This window comes from Lonchura striata, chromosome Z (genome assembly GCF_050655825.1).
Source record: "Lonchura striata isolate lonStrDom1 chromosome Z, ASM5065582v1, whole genome shotgun sequence".
NCBI classification, from domain to species: Eukaryota; Metazoa; Chordata; class Aves; order Passeriformes; family Estrildidae; genus Lonchura; species Lonchura striata.
This window is the reverse complement of record NC_140740.1, coordinates 85770704-85798178: the sequence shown is the minus strand read 5'-3', so window position 1 is coordinate 85798178 and position 27475 is coordinate 85770704. Positions and strand designations below refer to the sequence as shown.

Here is a 27475-nt window from a genome sequence, read left to right as displayed (position 1 = left end):
CACAGCCCGCCTCGGCTCCGCTGCCCCCCGCCGCTGCCCCCCGCCGCCGCCGCATCCCGCCTGCCGGCCCCTTCATGCTCGGCGGACGACATGCCCGTTTTGTAGCCGGGGGCCCCTCCTCTCGTCCCGCATGTTCAGGACCAAACGCTCGGTGCTCGTCCGGCGGCTCTGGCGGAGCCGCGCGCCCGGCGGCGAGGAGGAGGAGGAGGCGGCGGCGGGCGAGCCCGGCGCGGCGGCGGCGGTGGCCGAGCCCCGGGCGCACTTGGGCGGGGGGCGCGGGTGCTGCCCGGGCAAGGCGGGCCGCGGCGGGCGGGCGGCGGCGGGCGCGGAGGCGGAACTGAAGGCGCTGACCCACGCCGTGCTGAAGCGGCTGAAGGAGCGGCAGCTGGAGGGGCTGCTGCACGCCGTGGAGTCCCGCGGCGGGGCGCGGACCCCCTGCCTGCTGCTGCCCGCCAAGGCCGACTCTCGGCTGGGACAGCACTGGTACCCGCTGCCCGTGCTGCTCTGCAAGGTGTTCCGCTGGCCCGACCTCCGCCACTGCTCCGAAGTGAAGCGGCTATGTTGCTGTGAATCCTACGGCAAGGCTCACTCCGAGCTCGTCTGCTGCAACCCGCACCACCTCAGCCGGCTCTGCGAGCTAGGTACGGCGGTGGGGATGGCGGCGGATGCGGGGGCTGAAGGGGTTAGAGGTGTGTAGGGCTTGGAGGGATGTAGGAATATAGGGGAATGGAGGTCACACGAGGTTGTAGGGGATTCAGGGGTGCAGGGGCTGGAGGGCATGCAAGAGATGGAGGAGATGCAGCGGCGCGGGGGCTGGAGGTGTGCAGGGGATGGACGGGATACAGGGATGTGGGGAATGGAGAGGCTGGGGTGCAGGGGATGGAGAGGATGCAGGAGTGCAGGGGCTAGGGATGATCCAGGGGCTGGAGGTATGTAGGGGTTGGAGGGCATGCAGGGGATGCATGTATGGAGGGGATACAGAAATACGTGGATCCAGCCCCACTCACCTCCCGGCCCACAAAACTTTTTTTTCCCCCTTCTGGAGGGGAAAAAAACCCCAACAAACAACAAACCAAAATCAACCCACAACAAACAACAAAACCCAGAACACGCACAAAAACTTTCAGTTGCCGTGGTTTATGTATTTCATTTTGTATTTAGGGGAGGGGGCGACGCCCCCACCTCCGGGACCCCCTCCCCTCCCGGGGGCCCCGGCGCTGCCTCCCCGCCGTCCCCGCGCGGTGCCGGGGGATTAAGGGCCGGGCGGCCCCGGCGCTGCCGCGGCTCCGCCGAGCCAAGGAGGCCCCGATCAGACAGCCCGAGCGGCAGATAGCAGGGAGACTGGCGCCAGACGGCCCCTTTTGTTTATCTGACAGCTAAATATCAAGGCAATCACCGCCTCGCTGCCCTGCCTCCAACCCCCAGAGCTAAGACAAACAGTTTTGCTAAAAGAATGCCACTGTTATCATAAGTTCCTATCTTTTTTCTTTTTTTTTTTTTCTTTCTCATGGCTCTGCCTTTATTTTCTCTGTACTTCTCTAATTCCAGAGTCTCCCCCTCCACCCTACTCCAGATATCCAATGGATTTTCTCAAACCAACTGGTAAGTGGATTTTTTTCAATGCAAGTGTAAGAGATAAAAAATGGCAAAATAGTTCCTTTATCGGGGAAACAGCCTCCTGCCTTTGTCATGCATTTTGCTTTTGGGTTGCTTGTGTGCCGTGCCTCCTGCTACCCCTATAACAATTAGCATATAATTTGTCTAAGCCACCTTGTGCACAAAGTAGGGGTTTAAAACTATGGCAGTAAACTTCAGAAGGGATTGCAGCACAGTGCAGGCCTGTGCTGCTTGAATCAGCCAGGAAAACCATAGGCTCCAGTTGGAAATGGCAGTGCTTCTTCACCCCTGGGTGAATTTTTAGGGATTTAGGCTGGGATCCAGCACAGCATCTCCCTGATGCCTGGGAATCCCAGTGAACCTTGACAGATGGACTGGTTGGTTAAAAATCTCTCTAAGTTTTATAGAAGCCTAATACTACATCATCTTGGAAAAAAAAAAAAAAACGGGAAAAGAGTTTGAAATGTTGTTTTTTTAACCTTTTTAAAATTTAAATTTCTTAGCACTGCTGTGCATGCCTGTCGCTTGTAATTGAATGTCAGGGTGCCAGGGGAGAAGCCCATTTGAGGCTGGCACCAGCTCTTTTGCGGTTGTCTGCATAAACTCTTGGTTGGCAGCGAGCTCGCTGGGTGTGAGATAAATGAGGCTGGGAGAAGGAGGAGAGGTGGGGAGAGTCGGAAACGTGGGGAGCTCGGGAGGAGCAGCTCCTGGCTTCCTGAGGATTAGTGGCTCTGGAGTGGGCTGGAGCACGGTGGTCTCTGCGGTCGCGTCCCGCGGTCGTGGCAGACAGGGGAGGCACGGCACTGCAGGGTGGCAAGGGTAGATACACAGATATTTCTGAAGAAAAGCATCAGAGTGTTTGGTTGGGGTTTTTTGGCCAAAAGAACAGTGCCTGTGAAATCACCTCTCTGCAGGGTCTCAGGGCTAAAAGAAACCCCAGCCTTGAGGCTGCTCTGGTGTGGTGGTGGGGTCTCATCCTGCCAACTGCTCCCCAGAGGCTGGACTGTTGTTTTCCCCCTCAGCAAACTCTTTGGGAACACTAAGGAGTCTTTTTTTGCCTTGTGAAAATAAAGAAAGCTGTTTAACAAACAATTGGGTTGCAAAGCATGAACTATCTTGACTTGTGAAAAAACCAGGAGATAAGGGCTGGTGAATGCAAGAGGGACATCGGAAGTAGGTTCAGCATCCACAGCATGTGCTGGGATGCAGAAGTGTTGTTCTGCAATAGACTCTGAGGGTCTGCTGGGTTCTTTTTGTGGGTTTTGCATAACTGTGGCTGCATCCCTGCAGTTCTCCCCCAAAAGTTCCTATTTTTTTTGCCTTTATGGCTTTTCTCTGCACTCATTGATGATCCTGGCATGGGATGCAAAGGGGGTTTGGAGCTGGAGGAGACAAGGGTTAAAGCTTGGTTTTGCTTTCCTATAAAGATGTTAGGATAAAATCTATTTGCAGGATTTAAACATCCAATCTGCCTCTGCCAGGATCTCATTTTCAGTTAGCCGAATGATATATTTATTCATTAGCAAGTGTTGACATAAGGTAGCAAAATGTGTGTAAACAGAAAAGCCGCAGAACATGAATGTGCCATTTCGAAAGGAAAAGTTATTCCTATCGGCCAATAGGAAGTGATTAACGCTGCCCATCGGAAACACAGAAACGACTGGGTTACTCACCAAAAAGTCCTCCTTTTTTTCCCTTTTGAAAGAAAAATCCTCTTGGCAGCTGAGCTCTGACTAATGGGGCTGTGACAGGCACCAGCGGAGCCTGGAAGTCTGTGGTGGCAGGTGGGTTTTGCAAGCTCAGGGTTTCTCAGCATTTCCTCTGCTGGGGGACTGAGGGTTTCCCATCCCAGCCTCGGTGCCATCTCCTGTGGCTGTTCCCCAGCTGCATGTTGAGGACTGTGGGAAGGTGTGAAGATTTTTTTACCTGGCTGGTGCCCATCAGCCGCCTTCTCAGCTGGGGCCTTGGGTGGGAGCAGTCCCTGTGTTTAGGCTCTGCCAGTGGAGCTGGGAATGTGCATCCAGCAGGAAACTTCTGTTTTTCCATTAAGCATGATAGTGGTAGTAAAAGTTAAGTGCTTAGCACTATGTCTTGTAAGTGCTTCATATGGAGAGACAGGCAGATAATAACCCTGGACTGGTGTGGGCTCTGGCAGAGGTTGCCAGATCACAGAATCAAAAAAAGGATTGTGTTGGAAGGAACCCTAAAGACCATTTAGTCCATCCCTCCTGCAATGAGCAGGAACAACTAGACCAGTTTGCTCTGAGTTCCATCCAGCCTGACCTTGAATGTGTCTGGGGTGGGTGATCTACCATTTCTCTGGGCAACCTGTGCCAGTGCCTCACCACTGCCTTCATTAACCATTTCTCTCTTCAATCTTGTCTAAATCTCTCTTCTCTTTTTGTTTAAAACCTTGACCAATGGGGATTAAATCAGTTTTTCTGGAGGTGATAGAGGCTGAGGCAGGCTGCAGTACAGGGTGTAGGAAAGCAGGGTTGGACAAAGAGCTGGGAATCCGCTGCAGGCAATGAAATGCCACATCAGGCTGTGTTGGTAGGATAGAGCTGGTAACTGTGTACTTGTCATAGAACAGAAAGATGTGCCCTTGATGGCTGAGTTACCTGAGGGAAGGCTGTGGGTCAGCCTGGCTTGCTCATTCATAGAATCCCAGAAAGGTTTGGGTTGGAATGACCTTAAAACTCATCTCGCTCCAACCCCCTGCCTTGGACAGGGACACCTTCCACTACACCAGGTTGCTGCAAGCCACCTCCAGCCTGGTCTTGGACACCTCCAGGGATGGGGAGGACTTTCACCAAGGAGAGAACTTTCCCTCTTCCTCACACAGGATGTTGGCAGGGATGGATGATGGAGGTGTGTGGGTGCTCAGCATTCCTAATATCCCTGCTGGAGCTTCCAGCTGTGCTGAATGTGAAGCGGATAGTAGCACCCTCAAATAATTTGGGCAGAATTTTGACTGAGCTTTAAGTGGGACAAGTGGCTCCGTTGTGCTCTGGAGTGACTGGACTTGGTGCTGCTAGTGTATGAGAGTGCAGGAAGCTCGCCGAGATGTCGCTGTGGGGCCGAATGCCCTCCTGTGGTGTCAGCTTTCAGGGGAGCTGGAGGTTTGGCAGCTCCCAGGAGCTATTTGACACCTTGCAAGGTTGGGCTGGTGGCCACAAGGAATAATTGTGTGTCTCCGCAATGGTTTTGTGCTGTGGGAAGGCAGTGTTGGGAGGAGACTGATGTGTGCCAGGCTTGGACAGATGTCTGATCCTCCACCTTTACCTTGCTGAAGGTAAAACGAGCCCCAGTGCCCCTGACTAATGAGAGCCCCCCGGGCAGCTCTGTGGGTGGTAGGACGAGGGCATCAATGAATCCAGCCACGCACAGGGCATGGACCCCGAGAGGGTTCTGCCCTTGGGCTCATCCCACGCCTGACTCTCTGGTTGGTCTAGAGTTGAGCTGCAGCAGCCCTGAGTTTTGGAAAGGGAATTCTGGGGTGATTCATGGGTGAGGGGAATTGTCTTCTGGGTGATGGGACATGGGAAGGGAACTGAGGAAGAAGTGTGATAGCACATTGCCCCATTGCTAGGGTTATGTATTTGAAGTCTGGATAGGAATCTGTTCTGCCTGATGTGGTAACAGAGAACCTGGTCATGTATGATCTCTGCAGCAAGACAATTATGGCCCTTATCTGCAGGGAACTCCTCAGGGTGCTGTAGCTGCAGGCACAGGGAGCCCAGGGCAGGGCAGAGTGGCCCAGCCTGTGTTCAGAAAGAATCTGTAGCTCAGGCAGTTGAAGTGATCACAGGGGAATGGCGGGGAAATCGCCTGTCTGGACTAGAAAGAGTTAAAAAAAGTAAAAACTCTATTTCTTTAAAGCAGAGAAAGCACGACAAGGCATTTAGAGAGCGTATCATATACAGTATTTCACAAGTAAGTCTATTTCCTGTCTGCCCTATTGTTTTCAGTTTGATTAAGTATATCCTGTTAAACTGTATATTCCTGTTAAGGCTTTTACTTTACTGTGATAAAATGAGGTTATGCAGACAGGAATTTCTTATTCACTGGTATTTCAGGGGTGGGATCTGGCAGAAGTGCTTCATCAGTAGGGAGAAAACTCCTCTTGGCTCTTCTGGTGGTGGTCCTTGCTTTGGGATACAGATGTGGAAAAAATGAGGGCATAGAGAGCCCAAATCTGGTGAAACACAAAGTCTCTCAGGACCAGAAGTCTACATGAACTTCACAGGTCTTCTCATGCTTTTTCTTCAGCTTGTGGTCCCACATGGTAGTGACCAAAAGTTGGAGTTGTTCTGTAGGACCAGGAGATTGGTGTTGGCTTCTGACTGTTGTCACCTAGAAGAGCAGGCTTGGGATAGAGAGGTTCAAATCTTGATCTCCAGCACCTGCATGCATCAGGAGAAACCTCTAAAGGAGAAGCCAGTCTTACCCTGCCCTTTGGTGGTGCACAGAGGCCTGGGTCCCCTTGCCCAGGAGGTGGCAATAAGGTCTGCCAGCTGCTGGTGGTGACGAAACTTGAGCAGGGCACCACAAAATCAACCTGTTCACTGCAGAAGGGCGGCAATGAGATGTTTCCCTTTCTGTTCCCATTTTGGTGACTTACAGGTTTTGACTAAATTGGGTGCATAAAGCCACGATTTAAGCATTTTTGGAAGCTCGCTTGCATCAGAACGGCGACAACCTTGATCTCCTTAGCCGGTGACTTGTCCAGAGAGGTGGCAGCCAGCCTGTAATTTTTGCCAGTCTATAATCAGCACTGGCTGGTGATGAAGCGCAGCCTTGACTGAGACAACGAGTTAGGGTGGATGCTTCTTGATGAACTACCGTCTCTGCACGGACAATTAGTAATCGCTTCCTGCTAAGCCCTTTGGAATGTGTGTTCTGCTTGGGGCGATGCTGGGAGCTGGCAAAGAACCACCTATATACTGACTTTTGTTTTTTTTTTTCCTTCCTCTGCTCCAGCAGATTGTCCAGACTCTGTGCCTTCCTCCACTGAAACAGGGGGAACTAATTGTCTAGCCCCTGGGGGGCTCTCAGGTAAGACATCTCCTGCTGCCCTTGATCTTGGCCGTGGATCGTGTTGGCTGAGGGTGTTGACAAAAGGCGAAGTGATGCTGGGGGAGTTTTGGGAATGCAGATCACTGAGAAGGGCGTGATCAGAGCGGGAGTTGGGTTTAATTTCAGTAGCAGCCATGTACCTGTTGTGCAGAGGATGTGTTGAAATCCCAGACAAAGTTCTCCATCCCTGAATGTGTCTGTACTTCCTTTGGATTCCAGCCTTTTGCTCCATTCGTTTTTGGGCAAAGGCAGGAAGAGGCAAAAGGACTGAGGCGGGGGAAGGCTAAGCAATGTTGACCATTCATTCAGGTGTGTGGATTATGGGCGCAGGTGCAGTTGTACCTTAAAGAAGGATTTGGTGTCATATCCTTGACTCAGTGGTGAGGGCCTTTTGTCTCTGGGATGAGCCCTGCTCTGAGCCCTGGTCAGGTTTTGCTCACGGTAAGGTCACCAGCATCCCTGGTGCCTGGGGAGGAAAGGTGGCCTGTGTTTTTGTAGAGGATGCTGTAGGGAGAGCTGGTGATGCTTTTACTCCTTCCTGATAGATCCAGTGATTTCCACTGTTTTCCTATTTGCCATCTCCTTCAGCCTCCAGTTGCTGTTACAGGATGGAGGCTTGTAAGGGACTTTCTCCACTCCTCTTGGAGTTTGTGTAGAGACAAAGAGTGGATTGGGTTGGAGAGGACCTTTGAAGGTCATCTAGTCCAACTCCCAACCCCATTTCCAAGGTGTGATGTCGCCAGCACCTCATCTTCCACCCCAGACCAGCCACCTCAGTGTCTCTACCAGGATTAAAGTGTCTGAAACCATGTACCTGCAGGTAGTGGCTGATGTTTGAAGGTGCTTGCCTTTGTGGGGATGTCTCCTTGATTTATGATTTATTCATCACCCTGAAACTGGAATTCGGAATTAGGTCGGCGGCGGCTGCACGCGCGCGTGCATCTGCCCCTGCCTCTCTCCAGGAATTGCGTTTGGTGTGGATGTGATGTCTTTAAGTGAGCCTTGTTTGTTTTTCTTTGGGTGTAATATATACCCTGTCTGTTATTTGAGAGGGGAGCATATTGTTTGTTCAAAGGCCCTAATGAGAATTAATCAAACGAAGAGGGAGAGGGAACAGGAAAACTTGTTGCTGTTTGGGGCTTTTTTTTTTCTAAAGGCAGAAGGATTTGCATTTTTTAAAATTTTTTTGCCATTGGAGCCTATAGCTTCAGGGAATTAAAAAAAAAAGGGGGACTGTAGAAAGAAAAAAGACAAGAAGCAAAACAACACAATAAGGATGTTGTTAGATCTTTTTTTTTTTTCCTTTTTCCTCCTGAAATACACCCGTTGCAGAGGGGAGGAGAGAGTTCAGTTCCACAGGATACCACATGAAATAAGCAGAGGAAGTACTCGCTTTTAAAAGGGGGCTTTCTGTAAGGTTCAGCCTATTGATAACATCTCGTCTGGCAGCTCTGCTCCCGAAGGGAAGGCAGGAGGTGGGGGCTTAGGCTGCAGGAAATAACATGGCTCGTTCCTGGTGCCTCCCAAAAGGCTGCGGGAAGGGGACCCCCTAGCTCCTTAATTGAGCTTCTTCCCCAAATGAAAGCACATTTCCACGTGAAAGTACATTTTAAACTTACTTTATTCTATTGCTATTATTTCATTGGATTTGATTTTTTTTTTTTGTCTCCCTTATCAAAGGTTCCCCCCCTCCCCAAGCCTGGAAACAGAACCTTTTTACGATCATTAACCACTCTTTTTTCCTCCCCAAATGTAATTGTAGCCATTTAGTTTAATGAGGAGCTGATAGGAGAGTTGACTCTTGAAGGGATATGGTTAGCTACCCAAGCCCTGAAACAAAGCCGAATGCCTCCACATGAAAGAGCATTTGTTTTGAATTTGCTCTGATTTACTGGCATCTCCCTTCCGCGCGCAGAAGTGCAGTGCTGAAAATTCCCAACTGGAGAGACCCAGTCAAGAAAGGAAAATAAACGCACTTTGGAGCAATCCTCCAAAGCTCACTTTCTCCTCTTTTTTTTTTCCTACCCCCTCCTGCATATTTTAGTTAGCAGAAGAGTGTGTTTGAAGAGGGCTTTAATGAGTTATTGGCAGGGTACATGGCCAGCGCTTTGGCTTGGTCTTATCTGTGTTTGGGCAGATAGGGATGGGTGATGCTGGCTGGAGAATCCAGCATCCCTCCTCCCCTCCAGACCTGTACAGAGTTGGATTTGCAGCTCCTTGGTGAAAGGATGGCTTAAGAAAAGGGGAAAAAAGAAAGTAGTTATTTTGCTAATTTGGAAACTGGAGTGGGAGTGTGAGGAAAAAGTACATCACAGGTGGTTGTTGTTGATGTTGGGATCCTGCAGCACTGCAGCCTTTGGTCATTAGTGATGTGTGGTGGATGCTGGTGTAGCAGCAGGATCAGTAGACCTGCTCTGATGTCTTACAGAGCAGGATTTGTCAAGGAAGATCACTCTCAGCAATAAAAATTTGGGAATGAGGCCACCCTGGGGTTCATGGTCGCTCCGGCAGGGAAATGCATGAAGAGAGGATGGTGGCAAGGGGAGCATTGAAGGGGCTCAAAGCAAGTGTTCTTGCAGCTCTTTGTGAGGAGACTTTGATGAGAAGTCTCAGATCAGCCACTGCTGGGGTCTGTCTTTGCTGGGGCTGCAGGCAGTTGTGCTGATGGATACCAGAGGCTCTGGAGATGTGTGGCTGGGGGGACGTAAGGGGAGTGTTTCCCCCTTGTGATAACCGCTCTGAGCTGCTCTTTCCCTCCCTCCATCCTTCTTCTTTCTGTTCTCCTTCATGACCCAGGAATGCAATCCTGGGTAGTCCTTCACACCATGCTGGTGTCCCCTTCTCATCCCACCTCTGCTCTCTTCCCCAGCCATCCCCTTCTCTGGCTGATGTACCCCTCGCTTCCCCTGAGGCACTGGCTCTCGCTTCTGTATTCTTGGCTTTATTTATTTTCTTATATCATCTTTATTTTTATCGGTGGTCAGCCTGTGGGTAGGTCAGGACTCCTTGCTCACGGTTGCTCCCACTGACATGGCTGTGCTCAGGTATTACTAGCCAGATCCTTTCTGTCCTCAGCGTGGTTAAAGAGCAAAAATATCCCATTGGGGATAAAAATAATTCTCGTAAGTAGGAGACAGAGGGTGGTTTTCCTGTGTTTTGAGCTGACTTGTTCTCAACAGATGTGTTTGGTTGTGACTTCTTTCAAACAAGCAAAGCCACGCTTGGAGTGCCTGAAGGTGTCTGGCGCATGGTTTGATGGCATCAGATTGGTGGGAAGCAAATTCCTGTATGACCCATGGAGAAGACCTGCTCCAAGGGTAGAAGTGAGCTGGTGGTGTTGGTGCTGGGTCTTCATGGAATGTGATCCATCAGCCCTGGACATCTGTGTCCTGACGCATGTGTGGCGTGGGGCTGGTGGCTCTCGGCTGGTGGAAGGTTGTGGTGCCCAGGGTGGGTAAGGAGGTGGCCCTCCAGCAGGACGGGTGAACAGTGCTGGATCTGCTGGCAAAGCAGAGCTCTCAAGAAGTCCAGAGCTTGTCCTCAGAGAGGGAGAGCAAGTTGAGCTGGCTTGTGTCCTCGCCACATCCACACTGAGGTTGTTCCTAAAATACCAAACCTGAGAGGTTATCTGGATTTTGGCCCAATTCTGCTGATTTGCCCAAACTCTGGAAGCACCTCAGGGTTTCCAAGAGCCAGTGGATGTTAAGTGATGGTGCTTGGTGTGTGCTGGGTGAAGTTCTGCAAGCCTTGAGTCTGGGAAACCAACAAGGCTCTTCTGTAGCAGGCACAGACTCAGTTTCTCCCTCCCAGCTCCACACCAAAAACGCAGGGAAAAGACTTACCCAGGCTGGAAGAGCATTGGCATCATTCCCTACTCTGACTCCCTGTGCTGTGGGACCTTGTCTGGTTTAAGGGACCTCTTGGATGATTGACATTTCATTCCAAAATTGCGGACAGGCCGGGAATGTTTCACTATGCCTCTGATCCCTGCTGGTATCTGCTCAACGGGGAAGAAGCACCTTGTCCAAATCCGGAGATATTTGCCCCCCAAAGAGGCTTCCCGTCGCTCTCCCCTTGCCCATGTAAACAGGATCCTGTGCTGTTTCTCCGCCAGAGCCCTGCCTGTGTTTTCCCGTTCCCCCTACTTCCACCTCCCTCCCCTACGGAGTTTATAACCTCCTGTGAAATGCCTTTATTTACAAATTGGCATCCTATTATAATCTGAAATTGAGACATCTTCCTGTGGAACTAGGATTGTATATTTGTCCCAGGGATAAACAATTGCTTGGGAATTTTTTTTTCTTTAAGTCACTTATTTTTGGTTTATTTTTGAGCTTACGTCGTTTTAATATTTTTCAATTTGCTTTGAGCATCGCAGGGCGTTGCACCCTTTCCTTCCCAGCCACACTGGGAGACATGACCCCCTTGCTCCTTGCTTACCTAAAAACCACAGTCCCGTCCTGGAAAGGACAAGGTTATCAGGGGTTAATGCCAGGATGACAGCACTGGAGCCTCTGGAGCAGAGCAGGCTGCCTGCCAGACTAGGAGCCTCCCGGCTCGCCTCGCACATCATCTGACCGTGGCCGACTGGGAGGAGGGAGCTGGTGCTTGGCACTGACCCCGGGCTCTTGGCTTGGCCACCCGCTCCAGTTCCTTCAAGCCTCGTGAGGTCTTTTTTTTTTTTTTTTAAGGGGGTTCTCACCCTGTGGGGACCCCCTGGGATCCTCCTCCCAGCTCCGGGCGTTTCGCCGATTAAAATCCTTCCAAAGCAAATAGAATTCGTTTAATAATTTCTTTTAAGTGCTCTAGAGCCTCTTGAGCCTTTCCTAGATACTCTTGTACAATGTGTTTTATAGAAGAAATGATAGCAGAGGTGCTGCCCCCATTAGATGGTTTCAATCCATACCTGTACAGCTTCATTGAACCCGTTTTTCCAGACGCCAGTAGATTTTCCCAGCCAAAGATTGCCTTTGGAACAGCTGATGACAAAATGCAGAAGACCCCAGAATCAGCAAGTCCATCATAGTGGGGACGGTGGTGGAAACAGTGATGGGGGACCATGATGGGGTCACCTGCGTTTTAATCCCACAACATGGCACGTTTTAGGGAAGAATGAGGCTAGGAAGGTGAATTTTGGAAGTTGAGTGTTGGTTCAAACCGCGCTCCGCTCACAGTGGCTGTCCCGATGAGCGCCGGCAACTTGATCACTGGGGACATTTAAAGCTCGATGGGACAAAAACACTCGTAGAGGAGCAGCCCCGGGCTGGCAGGGATGTGGCTGCATCGTTTCCATGCCCGCTGCCTGCCAGTGGGTATCACTTACACTAAAGGAACCAGTAACATTAGCCACACGCATTTCCCTGCCATGGGCACGGGGGGATGCCTGTTTCCAGCCACGGTGGCCAACACCCTAAACCTCCCTGCTGGCTTACAACGGGGTGCAGCACGTTTTAGGGTGTCCAGGAGGAAACTGTGTGCAAGGACCCTGTCCCCAGCCCTCGCTGTGCTCCAGCAGGGTGACGGGCTGGGTGGTGGGTGGGTGCCAACCCCTCTGCCGTCCCCCGCCGGCGTGAATGACCCACGCCGCAGCCTGGCCGCCTGCCTACTGTCACAAAGGAGCTTCCTTCCCAGTTTATTTTCAGTGCTGGGATATTATTAACCGCTGAGGCACAGTCTCTGTTCTAACCACCCTCGCTTTTTGCCTAAATCGCTTTGTTTTCGCCCGCCGTCGGCGTGCCGGGGCTGCGGCGTGGCCGTGGTGCCGCCGGGGTACCGGCTGCGTCACGGCTGCTGTTGAGGAACAGAGGGCACGGAGGAGCCTGATCCTGCACGGGGCTGAGGGCGGGCAAAGGAAGGAGCTTGGCGGCTCACAGGATTTCCGCCTGCTGTCTTTGGATTAGCCCCTGGGTTTTCTTTTTTTTTTTTTTCTCTTCCTCTATTCCTCAACTTCTTTTAATAAATGCAGCATCTTGGGTGTTGCTGTGTACCTCTTTCTCTGCAAGTTATTTTACTTTATTTTATTTCTCTCTTTTTTTTTTTTTGCCTTTTTCCTTCCATTTTCTTTTCCTGTTTTCCCTCTTTTTCCTCCTTCTTCTTCTCCTTATTTTTCTCCTTCTTCTTCTTCTCCCTCTTCTCCTCCTTTATTTTCTCTTTCTTCTTCTCCTTTTTCTGTTTTCTTTCTTTTTTCTTCTTTTTCTTCTTTTACTTGTTTTCTTCTTCTACTTGTTTTCTTCTTCCTGTTTTCCATCTGCCTTGTTTCCCTTCTTCTTTTATTTTCCTTCTTAATGCAAGAAAAGAGCTTTTCTGGGCAAGCATTGCAGGGATTTTCCATCTCCATCCAGGGGAGGGTGGGGGCTTGGATCCCCTGTGCACGGACCTGCTGCCACCCTTCGGGGGGTCTTTGCCCACAGACTCAAGTCACCAGTTCCAGAGAGCTTTTTCCAGGGTATTTTGTGCTGCTGGGGATGTGATGTGGTTCTTGCTAACAGACAGCAAACTCTCTCATTTCTTTTTTCTTTTCTTTGTTATTTTTCCTCTGTTTTTTTTGGTTTTTTTTTTTCCCTCCCTTCTTTTGGGTTGCCATTTAAATGCATGATGATAACTTTCACCCTGTTAATTAACAGGAAACATTGGGACAAGACAGGAAATTACATCAGTCTTTTATGAGGAAAGAGCCAAGAAAAAAAAAAAGCAAGAAAACATAGTTATTAGTGAAAGGGAAGAAAGTGCCAGGGGAGGGAAAAGAAAGAAAAAGAGCAAAAAGGAGGAAAAAACACTGTCTCATAGGCCCTGCTTTTCCAAGGGAGGCTGCTCCAGTACTTGATTTTATTTTTATTATGTTGAAAAATATTTGACTAGCAGGGTCACCTTTGCTTGAGCGCGACGGTCCAGCTTCCCGAGGAATTTTTTTTATTTTATTTTCATGCTTTTTCTCAGCTTCCTTCCCCAAACTGTGAGGCCTAGGAAGCTCTTGGCCGGGAGACTAATTTTGGTTTGGCTGCTCAGCCCTTCAAATTGGTCCCCACCCAGTGTCATTATCTTGGTTTTAACTTGCAAGGGAAAAAAAAAAAAAACACCACCCTGTAAGAGCTGGCTCAGCCCTTCTCTACCCTTTTAACCTCACTACATAAAAAAACCTCCTGGCTTCAGCCTCTCTGGTTGGGCTGTGCTGGCAGTGCTGGAGCACCGTGGGCTGGTGGCAGGAGGCCCTGGTGATGCTCTTGGTGATGCTCCCCATGTGTGGTGACCTGTGCCTGGCTCCGTGGTCCTTCCTCCTCCTCCCTCAGCCATCAAGTGGGACCCCTGTTGGGATGCTGGGGTTTGGCTGAGCCAGCTTTGGGGTGAAGTCCTGGCTCCCCTGACTTTGACCATTTGGAAAGGCAAATTTTGCCATTAAAGGAATAATTCAGTACTGCTCGGGCTCTTAACTCTAGCTGCAAATATGTATCTTGCAGATGTATGTAATAAGTGAGACTGTAGATGGTTAAATATTGAGCCAAATCTATTCAATCTATGTATAGGTTGAATATGTATGGAGATAATTTATTCAATATTATATATATATAACTATGTAAGATATAATCAGCATATGATGTATATATTCTATAGATAGATAGGTTGAATATATTCAATTTATTCATTGTATATTAAATATATAAATATTAAGTTTATATATATAAATATATATATATTAAATATGTTCCATATTTGTATGGAATTCTATATAATACTTACACAAGTTAAAGATATTTTGTTCACATAAACCAAAACTTCACCAATAAGAGGTGACTTTGTGGTAGACAAACTCAGCTGTTAGGAAGGTGGTGGAAAATCAGACATCTGTCACTTTTGCAAGTGGTGAGGCTGGCTGTGGATCCAGTGATTTTTGGTGATGAAGGCTATGGATCAAATTTATGGCTGATAAAAATTACCAGGTGTCACTGCTGAGAAGCCCCCACTGTGGTGGGTAATGCAGAATAATACCAGAGCTGAGCGTCTGTTTGCACATCGGTGTGCAAGGTGAGGTTTTGAGTAGAAAACCAGGGAAAATGGCAAAATAGTCAAGAAATTAAGCCATGGGATGAGGGTGTCAGTGACCTCGTGGCTGGGCTCTGGCAGCACCTTCCCAGGCAGAGCGGATGGAGTCAATAACTCCATAAAATCATTCTTCAAGCAGGAATCAAGTAACAGGAGTTTTATTTGGAAAAGGAGCTGGGAGCCTGAAGTTACATCACTGCATTTGAACTGATGAATTCATTTTCTTTGGAAGCCAGTCTGAGGCTTTTTAGCTCATGATAAGGAACAAACCCATAAATCATAAGCAGAGACCTGTAGTTTTACTGTTCTTTGTCACAGCCAAGTGTGGAAAATGTATCCTGGGTGTCAAGAGCATGAAGCCTTGGCTCACCTGAGTGTTGCACTGCAGTTATGTTCTGGAGAAGCTGGTGTGGTGCTTGCCAAGCCCCAGATTCCCTGGGCTTTATCCCCATGTGAGGATGCTCCTGGGTTTTAGTGATGCCCAAATCCCTTGGGTTTCAGCCCCATGAGAGGATGCTGCTGCATCCTGATGATGCCCAGTTCCCACGTGAGGATGCTGCTGGGTGTTGGTGACACCCCGAATCCCCAGAGTTTTTTCCCCACGGGAGGATGCTGCTGGGTGTTGGTGACACCCCAAATCCCCTGAGCATTGTCCCCATGGGATGATGCTGCTGGGTGTTGGTGATGTGATGCCACCCTAGTCATGGGTGACATGGTGGGACATGGCTCTGCTGCTGCCACCAGAAGTGGGGTGAGATGAGCCACGAGGAGTTTTGGGGCTTTTTTTTAACCTGTGAGCTGACAACCAGCCCCGTTTTATAGCCCAGGGCAAACCTCTGCTGGCCTCTGTCTGCAAGAAGGGGGTGCCAGCTCCGCCGGAGCGCCGGGAGGGTTAATTACTTAATGAATATAATATTCTCTATAATTGCTGTGCGTTATTAATCCAGAGCAAAGTGAGAGGCGAGGGGAGGGGTGTGTGTGCATGGCCAGGCTTGTGAACTCCTTCCCAACGCCATCCATCCTGTCTGTCCATCCCTTGATTGCCCCCTGCCCGGGCTGGGGCTGGTGCTGTCCGTGTGTCCGTCCGTCCATCGCTGGGCGGTGACCCTGGGATGTATATATTCCATGTTCGGCGTGCTCCGCCGCCTGCTCTTAGGAATAGGCGTGATTAGATTATGAAGGCAGACAGAAGTAATGATTAACTTTTTCAGTCTGCCTGCTGTCTCCAGTCTGGCGCTGGGTGTTTTTTTTTCCCCCTAAGTAGGCCCTGGCCCCGCGTCGACAGGGTATTAGGTTGTAAAGAAAGCCAGGAGGAATGAAGGCAAGGGAGGGAGGGGAAAGGGGAGGGAAAGAGCCTTTTCCATCGGATCCGGGACTGGAATTTATTGGCAGGAATGCAGTAAATGCTCCAAATGCCAGCCCAGCTAAACAGTTTTCATAATTGTTACGGAGCGGGGCACGATGAACGTGAAAAGGACTTTTGTTCCTACTCTGCTTTTTCCATGGGTTTACATCCCTGCGAGGGAGATGCTGCTCTGGGAAAAGTTGCTAGGAGAAGTGGGCTTTTTTTTTTTTTTTTTTTTTGGTGTGGGGAGAAACATCTATTTATGTCTGTTTTCAGTCTTTAGGGGAGAATTCTGGGTCAGTGTGCTGAGGGAGAGGGTAATTTTTTTTTCTTCAGTATTGGAATAAGAACAGCAGTGATGCTGCGTTGTGTGTGTGTGTGTGTGTGTGTGTAATGTAGTTGTTGGGGGGGAAAAAATCCTAACACACATCTGTGTATTAGGTATCCATTTGGAAATCCTGAACTGCTCTACTTCAGTTTTTATTAAGGTTTTAACAAGGTATTTAATGTGTAACCCACATGGCTACCTGTTGTCAGTGGAGAGCTGTGGCTTTCCTGGGGGCTGTATCCCTGGGTGCTGGATGACCTTTTCTGCCTTGCAACAGTGAAGCTTTATTTTTCATTGCAAAAGCTTTTTAAGGTCATCCTCTAAACCCCAGCTGGGTGACTGCATTGAGGGGGGCTGTTACCCCATGGCTAGCACGGCCCTTTGGCCTCTGGTGGCTTCAGCATCTGTGGTGTGATTTATCCCAGAAGGGTGATGGGCAGGAAGCTGCCACAGGAGCCTCCAGCACAGCCAGAGATTCTTGGCAAGCTCATCCTCGGGTCTGATTTGCATCGCAGTAAGTCAGGAGCCCTTTGTGTGCTGGTTTCTCTTTCTCAGAAGGTTTCTGGTTGGGATCTGGGTTGGGTTTGGGTGGGGAAGAGGTGTGTCCTGGTAGCCAAGGCTGAAGCATGGAGGTGGCTGCTCCTCTCTGGGAGCTGGGGCTGGTACCAGCCCTGACTCACCTGGAGCTCCCAGGGCAGCATCTCATGAGTGCTGGGCTGTGTTTTCCAGACAATCTTGGCTGATTTGTTACAAAAGTGAGATTATTTTGGGTTGCCTCAAGGAAGGGGAGAAGGTTGGAGAGTGCACAGGGCAGTGGAGCACCTGCACCACCTCCTGAGCCAGCAAGCCCCCACAGCACATGCAGCAAAAATAGGATTTCTGGGAGGTTTCCACATGGATCTGCATGCCCTTGTGACTCTTTGGATGGCCTGGGAGTGTTAAAAACCCCGTGGATTTTGTAGGCAGGGCTGCTCTGGAAGGGTCTCACCTCTTGCAGCATCCCTTTGTCCCACCCAACTGTCGAGTTGGAGCTTGGGGAAGGGATTCCCGTCCTACTGCTTTTTTGAAACAAGGGAAAAGTTTTCCCACACCTTTGAGGGGTGCAGAAGGAGAGGCAGATAAAGAAGGTTCTTTAAATTAAAACTTCAAAAATAATTAGGCTGACTGTATACTAAACAACAGCAAAGAGGCCCATTTACTGTAAATATTATGAATGGATTTGGCTGGCTTCTTCATCCCCACCCTTCCTCTAAGGCTTTTCTCTGAGCTGAGTCGAAATTCGGCCTTCAGACAGCACGGTACTCTATAATTTGCATGGCTGATGAGGCCTGAAGCCTGGTATGGAGGAAACTGGAGTCAGCTGGCTCCTCTAACCACTGGAGACAGGCAGACAGGCATTTTTGGTGTGTGCCTGCATATTTTCCCCCCCCACCCCACCACCTTGTAGCTCCAGCCTTGCTTGGCTTTTAAGGAGAATGGTCACAAGAAAAGGGTTCTTCTCTTCTAGAGTCATTTTTAGCCGTGGTAATTGATTAATCACTGTAATTAGACAGTAGCAGTGACTAATAGGATGTTTATGAATCAAATTTCTGGTTTGGTGGACTCCATGAACTCGGCAGTTTCACTTGGGTTCTTTCTCTGCCGTCCTGTAAATGCAGGGGGCATGCATCACCCCATATTTTTTAATGTATTTTTAAAATATTTTTGGACATTACTCCTGGTTCAGACTTGGCATCTGCCATAGTGGTGTTTGCTCTTGAGCCTCTGAAGGTCTGCAGCAAGATGCTTGCAGGGCTTCTCTCTTTCTTTCTTTATTTCCTTCCTTCCGTCTTTCCTTCTCTTTTTCTTTCCTTCTCTTTTTCTTTCCTTCTTTCCTTCTTTCCTTCTTTCCTTCTTTCCTTCTTTCCTTCTTTCCTTCTTTCCTTCTTTCCTTCTTTCCTTCTTTCCTTCTTTCCTTCTTTCCTTCTTTCCTTCTTTCCTTCTCACTTTTATGTTTTTGCTGAATTAACCCTCAGAAAAGGTCAGCGCTGAGTCCCAGGCTGGGGGAAGGCTGACTCAGGGCACCACTGAGCAGGGGTGGGAACCAGAGGGGATGTCCTCAGGGGTGAAACATCTCTACCCACCGTCTCACCTGACCTCATTTTTGCCCTAATTTCACAAGGGGGTTCTCAGCCGTGTGGAAGGTGATGGGAATTTTGGGTTGGGTTACCTGGGGACTGAGCAAAGCCCTCCCAAACCTTCAGGTCACCATTAATACAAACCTGAACCAAAGCCCAAGGAAAATGGGGAAATATGAGACTCCTTCCCCTGATGGCTTCTGCCATATTTCATCCTGCTTGACCTCATCAGGCTCAATCTTAGTAAACATCAGCAAATTGAAATCTTGTGGTGAAACTTAACATTTATTTTCGTGCAAGGTTGACTGATTTTGCAAGGAACAAGGAGCCATTTGAGTGATTGATTGGACAACTTGCTAATAAATTAAAAAAGTAATCTTAAGGCTCTTTAGCCAGCATGACTACCGTATATGCTGAGCAATAACAGCCATCTAATTAGACATAGACACAAATTTATGGTCTAGCCTGTCAATCCACGGATTAAGGACTGCGTAAGTACCTACTGACACGATGGGCTGTAATGGTTCCTGAAGAGATGTTATGGTCTATCATGTCAATAATCCGCAGATTAAAGGCTCCCTAAGTAGGTGTTGATGTGATGGACTGTCTCAGCTCTTGGGGCTCTTCTGCTGGGGAGGTGGAGGGACCCCCCAGGCCCCCCAGGTGGTGCCATCCCTGCAGAAGGTGAGGCTTTATTTCTTCTGCAAGCTTAGCACAGGAACATGCTTGAAATTAGGCTTTCAGAAACCGTCCCAGCCATCAAAAGCAGGGGCTCCTGATGGAGGTGAAGCTGTCTAGCCCATGTGTGCTGGGAGGTACAAAAGGTTTGGGGCAAACACTGCTATGGGTGGAGTTTCCATGCTGCCCACAAACTTTGTTAAAGGCACAAAGCCCCTTTTCTGCAGCAGGATAGATCCTTTAATGTGGATTTATCCTTTAATTTGGACATTTTTTTTTTGCTTTGCTTTTGCTGAATGTACCTGGAAATCTGGCTTTTAGAAATTTTCTTTGTTTTGTTCTTTTTTTTTTTATTATTTTTTTTTTATTTGGTTTGTTTGTTTTTTGGTTTTTTTTGTTCATTCTTCCACCCTGTAAGTCACTTGAGAGACCAGAAAGGAAGAGGGATTACCCTTTTGGGTGCCCATTTTTCTTTTTTTTGATGAGCACACTATGCTCTGTGTTCTCCTCACCTTGATGTAATGCCTTTCTCTTCTCAAGTAAGGGGTCACAGGGTTGTTTTTTCTGAGATCCTACAAAATTAGCACCTGCCAGTAACCGGGGGGACAAAACTGCAGCTGGAGAAGTCCTGAGGACCCTCCAGAAGAGCATTTTAAACCCCATTAAAACCTCTAGGTTTTGTGTCTCCATCTCTTGCACCTCCAAGAGTAGGAGAAGATGAGGGTCATGGCACTGTCCCGGACACACAAATGCCACTTAAGGTCAGCCAGGAGAGATTATCGGGCGCGAGACGTGCTGAGCTTGGTCTCAGCCCTGGCCCCAGCCAGACACGTTGTGCTGACACCAGTCCAGACAATTTTTTTTTAAGCACAAATACCCTCCATGTGCGCTGGTGGATAAAGGAGCAAGGACTGTGTGTGCTCATCTGCTCCTTGGCAGTGCCCATGGCACTTCTTTCCCAGCTGAAAGCTGTCTCCTGGAAAGCCAGGCAGGGTTCTCTCCAGGTCTTTGAGATTCCCAGCAGCACAAGGACGTGGAGGTGCTGGAGCCAGCCCAGAGGAGGCCATGGAGCTGCTGCCAGGCTGGAGCCCCTCTGCTCTGGAGCCAGCCTGGCAGAGCTGGGGCTGTTCCCCTGCACAAGAGAAGCTCCAGGGAGAGCTCAGAGCCCCTGCCAGGGCCTCAAGGGGCTCCAGGAGAGCTGCACAGGGACTGGAGACAAGGCAGGCAGGGACAGCACACAGGGAATGGCTCCCACTGCCAGAGGGCAGGCACAGATGGGAGATTGGGAATTAGGAATTGCTGGCTGGGAGGGTGGGCAGGCCCTGGCACAGGGTGCCCAGAGCAGCTGTGGCTGCCCCTGGATCCCTGGAAGTGTCCAAGGCCAGACTGGACGGGTCTTGGTGCAACCAGGTCTGGTGGAAGTTGTCCCTGCCCATGGCAGGGGGTGGAACAAAAGGGTCTTTAAGGTCCCTTCCAACCAAACCCTTTTTGAAAGTGAGACTTTTGTTAGCAGATCAGTGTTAATGCTACCATGGTGAACATTGTGCCAGGGCTGATGGGAAATCCAGACCCAAGAATGAGGGAGAGGAGGGGGTGAGATGGTGAAAACTTTAGGAAGAGCATGAGAACATGCTCCAGACCAAAAATGCTTTTTGGAAAAATAAATGTATATGTATATATATTACAAAAAGTGTACATACAGAGTTCTGAATACTTCTACATTTGGACAGTTTAATTTGCCTCTAAACTTGATGTCATTGACAAAAGATCCTATTACAGCCATTTAAAATCCTTATCAGTAAGGCCATTTTATTCCTATTTTCATCTTTGGGTTGTCACAGATACTGGTGATAATTTTGACAGCCCTTGATATGGTCAGCTGGGAGCAATCCTGGTGGTCAGATAGCTCACTGTGTGCTAAACTTGCTCTTTTCTTTCAAGGTTGGTTGACTACAGGAAAAACTTTAGCTAAAAAAAACAGAACAAAACTCAAAGATCCCCAGCCTAGCTCCCCTTTACATTCATGAACCTGGCACTGGGACAAGGCTGAGATCAGAAGGACAGCAGGGATCTAAAACAACCCCAGTACAGGAGCTGTGTTGTTTTAATTTATTATTATTATTTTTAATTCAATTTTTCTAAAATGCTTTGGTTCTCTGTGAATTAAAAATAGAGAACTTTTTCCTCCCAAACTCCTAATAAAACTGCTGGAGCTTGGAAGAAAAAAGTATGGATGACATGCTTTCATCAAATTAAAACTCACCATGTGACACAGAGAAGAACCACACCAGAAATTTCCTGTCACTTCCATGCGAGGGGAGGTGTGAGTCCTTCTGCCATAGCTTGGAAGAACCAAGTGTGGGACTTGAAGAATTTGGGTGTTTATGTGGTGTGAGTGTCCCATACCCACTGCTGTTTCTGCAGCTGTGAGATTTTTATGGAGTTATTGATTCGGTATCCCATCCTGTTGGATTTCCGTATGGATGAAGCATTTTCAGCAGGAGCAGGACCATGCTCCGAGCCCACAGACAGCGTGTGCACCCCCAGTGTGGAGAAATCCTGACTGTGGGCTGTTATTGAGAAAGTTCAGGTGGGACTTTATGGTTTTGCAGGTCAAGGCAAGTGCAGGGGACCCTCATAGCCTCCTGTGCTGATTGGTGAGTTGAGCTTTAGCTGGGATGATGCTTTTATGGACAATGGATGCACTGGCAAAACTGGGGCAGCCCCTGAGAAAAATCCAGGAAGGTGTAAAAAAACATGGAAAAAAGTAAAGAGTTTTCCAGTGGGAATGGGATATGGTGTAATTTGGCTGTGCTGGGGCGTCACTGGTGACGAACCATCTACACCAAAATTACAGAAGAGGTTACTCCAGGGGCTTTGGGATATTGCCTTGATTTCTTCCCTCTGTGAGGAGCTAATGTGAATGGCTGTTCTCTGTGGACCTGACTATGAGTGATCAATACAACTAATTCTCTAAATTCCTGAGGGCAAACTCACTTTATTTTCAGTTGTTCCTATACTATTATTTTTTCACTATGAGCTTGCACAACACGCTGAGGGGAGCCTGCTGGAGCCTCAAGGCAGGCTGTAATGGAAACCATAGAAAATCCTAATAACCCAGTGATAGCAGCAAATGGAGGGATCCTTAATACTGAAATAATAGCGCAGATGTTTATAGCATTAAACATTATCATTGTTTGCTGGGACATGGGAACGTTCCCAGTTTGCTGGGAGTTTTCCAGGCGTTTAGAAAGGGATGTGTTTGCACCGAGGAGCTCGTAAAAACCATGCTTTTAACTCAAAACAGGGATCCCAAAGGGTTTGCAGCCGTCTATGGGCTGTCGCACACGAGGATGTGTTGAGGAGGATGTGGCAGCTATGGGTTTTCCTGGGATCTGGGTTTTTGTGTGAGTTTGCAGCAGGCAGAGATGGGAGTTGGGTGGTGGGTGCCTGCCACGACCCCAGGTTACACAGGGTGAACCCAGCAGGGTGTTTTTGGGCATAATACTTCTGTTTGCTTCATTTGCCCAGATCCATGATTATTGCCACCAAAAAAAGCCTTTTGGCGAAAAAAAAAAGTCTGTCACTGTAGGAAGCATCTCTTGAGTCACTTTTTCCTTCTCTCCTGCCATCTCCTTTGCTGTCGGAGTGATGCCACTGGCTTTTCCCTCCCCTTTTCCTGGTGGATGCCAGAACCAGGGAGGTGGGTGGGAGCCAGGGGGCTCCTCTGGGGTCCCAACAACTGCAAAAAGCAGCTTTGGTGGTGGCTGGCAGGGAGGCCTGAGCCTGTTTATCCGAGCTGAGCCCTTATATTCTCATGGATTTTTGACTAGACATGCAGTCAACAGCTGAAGCCCGCAAACGGAAGAGGCTCTGGCATATTTATACTGTGTGCTGGCATCAGCTCCTTAAAAAACACTCAAACATCCCAGATTACCTAAGATTCGTCCTTGAGGTCTGGTCACCCCATGTCATTCAGAAACCTAGTGGGATTCATTCATGAACTTCCAGCCCTCCATAAAGGTCCGTTGATTCATCACCAAGGCAGTTTTCTATTTTTTCTTTTTTTTTTAAATTTTAATTATTGGTAGGTTTTTGGTTTTTTTTTCTTTTCCCTAAATGCTCTAGCAATTGAATAGCTCTCTGTAAGCAGCAGTGAACTAGTTGTTGCATGGTCTTCACTAATGCAAGCACAAATGCCAGGTGAAAAAGTCCTTTTTTTCCCCCTTGCCACCTCCTGAAAGGGATGGTTTTATGTTCAAATCAATAAAAACCTGTAGGAATTTCAGCAGGGGTCCAATGGCTCCAAAATTCCCCCAGCTGCTGTAAAACAAAACCAAAAAGGCTCTGAACATCACTGGCAGGATGACAGTGAGGAGGGAGGTTGTGGGTTGTCAACAGAGATCCCCTTTGGATTGAGGAGCATCTTTCCCCTGGATCCACAAGTAACCCTCCCAGATTCTCCTCTCTCCCAGGCAGGTGGTAGAAACTCCATCCTGGGGGTGTTTCTTGCCCCTCTGGATGCACTTTTGCATGGATGGCACCCCATCTGTGCTAGTGGGGAGGAAGTAACCAAACTGTCCCTCCTGCCCCTCCTCAGCCCCAGGTTTCAGCAGGACATAAAGTTCCCCACAGCAGAGTCTTGTGAGGCACCAAAAAAGGGAGTGGGAGGACAAACTGGGGTGCACCTTGACAGATGCTGTCCCAGGGAGTACCCCAGCATGACCAGAACCCCCATCCCTGGTTGAACCTGGGAATCAGGGTCCCTATTTTGAGACATCCACAGTCAGGCCCATTTTTAGTAGCTGCCTCCAGCAACTGGAGAAATATTTTCCTCGCTGGCATAGAAATGAGGAAATTAAAAGTGTGTGGCTGGGCTTTTTTTTTTTTTTTTTTTTCTTTTCTCTCCTCTCTTAAAAGCACAGCGCAAGGCTTGAATGAGATGGGAAAAAAAACTGGGGAAAACGGGTTTATCAATAGCAAAAAACAGAGAGAGCAGGCAGCCAGCATGTTGCCCTGGGGAGGGAGGGGTTGGGGGGGGTTGCAGGAAGAGTTTTTGGTTGCTGGGTCACCCACCATCCAAGCTCCAGTAGTTTCTCTCATAGTTCAGGGGATTATTTTGGTAGTGCTCACTAACTTGCATTCCCAACTTGATTTTTTTTTTAAATACTATTATAGAGATGAATAGTTCCCAGGTCTTAACATGCCTACTGAGGCTGGAAGGAATTACCCGCCAAGCCAGTGCCAAGCTGCTTGGGATCCTCCATCAGGAAAAGGGGCTTTCTCACATTTTTACCCCTCCTTCTGCCTTGCTTTTTCCTCCTACATCATTGCTATGCTGCATGGGGTAATTATGGGAAAGGGAGTTGAGAGAAGGGCCGCACGAATGAATTCCTACTTTTTTTTTTGCAAGTTTTTACGCTGTTTTTTGTTAACCTTTGTGAGATTTTTTTGGTTCCCTCTGTCTTTTGGTGTTCTCCATAGGTTAGGGTGGCATCTCATACTGTCCATCACCCAGGCCCTGCAGGCAGGGAAAAGCCCCACACACCAGGGCAGTCAAGTTCTCGTCCCCTCTAGTTCCATGGGCTGACTTTCAATATCATTTTCCTAGCAGCATCTAATTTTTAAATTTTTTTTCTGTGCACATTACATTGTCATTTATGGAACTAAGTCCATCATTCAGGAGGTGCAAATCAGGGGGTTCAGGTGTTTGGTTGCACAAGCAACCAAACCTCTCCTGTTGGCACTGGAGGCGGTCCTGGAGTTGGTTTGGATGAGGGTGGCTGTGCCATTGTCACTGACTACGTCATTCAGGACCTGTAAATCTAACCAAAACTAGGCACTGAAACGACACAGGAGTGCCCCAAACCTGGAAATATTTTTTTTTTTAAATAGTGGATGCCCTGTGGGCATTGATGTATTCGTGGAGAGGATTGTGTAGATGAGGGCAGGCAAGGTTCTGCCGGTTCTGTGTCGGTTTTGGTTTGTATTGATTCTCCTGTTGCTAAATCTCTCCTTTTTTTCCCCCCATGTTGTTCTGCAGATTCTCAAGTTCTTCAGGAGCCAGGGGATAGGTCACACTGGTGTGTGGTGGCATACTGGGAAGAGAAGACACGTGTGGGTCGGCTGTACTCTGTCCAAGAGCCCTCCCTGGATATCTTCTATGATCTACCTCAGGGGAATGGTTTCTGCCTCGGACAGCTCAACTCAGACAACAAAAGCCAGCTGGTGCAGAAGGTGCGCAGCAAGATCGGCTACGGCATCCAGCTCACCAAGGAAGTGGACGGCGTGTGGGTGTACAACCGCAGCAGTTACCCCATCTTCATCAAGTCGGCCACACTGGACAACCCCGACTCCAGGACGTTGCTGGTCCACAAAGTGTTTCCAGGGTTTTCCATCAAGGCTTTTGACTACGAGAAGGCGTACACCTTGCAGAGACCCAACGACCACGAGTTCACGCAGCAGCCATGGACAGGATTTACCGTGCAGATCAGCTTTGTGAAAGGCTGGGGCCAGTGCTACACGAGACAGTTCATCAGCAGTTGCCCCTGCTGGTTGGAGGTCATTTTCAACAACCGATGACTCAAGACAGAGTGAACTCATGACTTCTATACTACTTTGCTGCTATTACTTCCTTCTGAGTGCTTGCTTTTCATGCAGACTTTTTTTTTTTTTTGGTTTTTTTTTTTTTTTGTTTTGTTTTGTTTTGTTCACCCTTCTTCGTTTTGAGAAATAGCTTATGAAAGATATTTTTTGTTGTTGTTGTTGTTTGTTTGTTTGTGGGTTTTTTTTGTTGTTTTTGCCTTTGGGGTATTTTGATAAATATATGTATTTTTTAAAAGTGTGAATGACCAATAACTCTCAGAAGGGCGAGAGAAGGGTGCAGTGGGGATAGATCACATGAGATAATTACTTCACGCCTCTCAAAAAGGATTATTCAATGGGGATCGATGGATTTGAAAGCCACTAGCTCTATGTTACAGCTCCTTCCCTTGGACAACACAAGGAGATGACTGTATTTTTGTACGCACCACCTTCCCAGTGACGGTGACACCGAGACCCCTTCCCCAGCAGTGCTGAACCCCGCGTTGCCGCCGAAGGATGGTGCAAAACCTTCCCAGACAGGTCTTTTACCGACCTTTTGTGTTTCTCTTGTTGCTGGGTTCATGTCTTGTCACTGTGTTTGTTGTTCCACTGCTTTTTCTATGTTTTTTATGATCGTGGATTGATGTAAGAGGGAGAAAACAACAGTGGAGGGACTCCGGGCATGGCCCGTGTTTGATCGTTTGAGCTGAGATGCGAAGTGACAGAATTCTAAACCTAAAAAAAAAAAAAAAAAAAAATTAATGAAAACTAAAGAAAAACAAGTGGGAAAAAACAAGAGAAAAAGTGTTCACAACAGTCGGTGTGTCGTAACCTGCTTAGATCAGGTTATCCAGGTACCATCTTATCTGGAAATGCAGTTGTGCTTTCATTTCTTCTTGAATTCATACACGAGTATGATACTTTTACACTGTTCTTAGCTCAATGAGCATGTTTAGACCTTAACATAAGCTATTTTTCTAAATATAAAGGTTTAATTGAACAAGAGAGCATTCTTCTTGGAACTTTAGCATTGTAGTGCTTTGGAAAAACACCCACACAAAAGAAAGGACTCCTTAAAAAAACCTGAGATTTATTAAAGAAAAAAAATGTATTTTATGTTATATATAAATATATTATTACTTGTAAATATAAAGACGTTTTATAAGCATCATTATTTATGTATTGTGCAATGTGTATAAACGAGAAAAAAGTAAGAAAGATGCACTTTGCTTTAATATAAATGCAGATAACAAATGCCAAATTAAAAGAAAAAAAAAAAGAGAACACAAGATTGGTGTTTTTTCTATGGGTGTTATCATCCAGCTGAATGTTTCTTTTTCTAAAGGAGTCTATGTTCCATTAAAAAATAAAAATGTACACTTGATCCCAAACTGTGCCAAGTGGCTTTTTTGGTGGTGTAGATGAGGGAGACTGGAGAGGTGCTGCTCTGAGTGGGTGTGCGTGGGGTCAGTGGTGAGAGCACCCACAGGACCCACCCCAGCCCTGAGTGGGGCCTCTCCTGGGTGGGTAACATCTGGGCTGGGATCATCCTGAACCTTGGGCTTCGCTGGCCTGGTTTGGTGCCCACAGCTCTCAGCTGCCCATTTTGGATGCACCCCATCAGCCCTCCAAGGCTGAAGGGACTGGCTGCCCAAAATCCACTGGGTTGCTTTTGCTGTTCCTATTTCT

General features: G+C 48.3%; 1 protein-coding gene across 3 annotated transcripts; it reads left to right on the top strand.

Moving 5' to 3' along the window:
- Positions 1 to 14: 14 nt before the first annotated feature.
- On the top strand, positions 15 to 26520 carry SMAD7 (SMAD family member 7). 3 transcript variants are annotated; one of them, XM_021535540.4, is made up of 4 exons: positions 17 to 641; positions 1549 to 1602; positions 6604 to 6675; positions 25245 to 26520. In XM_021535540.4, the coding sequence occupies exons 1-4, from the start codon at positions 131 to 133 to the stop codon at positions 25781 to 25783; spliced, it is 1176 nt and encodes a 391-aa protein (XP_021391215.1). In that variant the 5' UTR covers positions 17 to 130; the 3' UTR covers positions 25784 to 26520. The 3 variants fall into 3 exon arrangements, with proteins under 3 accessions (XP_085423315.1, XP_021391215.1, XP_021391214.1); XM_021535539.4 differs by having other exon boundaries at positions 6601 to 6675; XM_085567189.1 differs by lacking the exon at positions 6604 to 6675 and having other exon boundaries at positions 15 to 641.
- Positions 26521 to 27475: the final 955 nt, after the last annotated feature.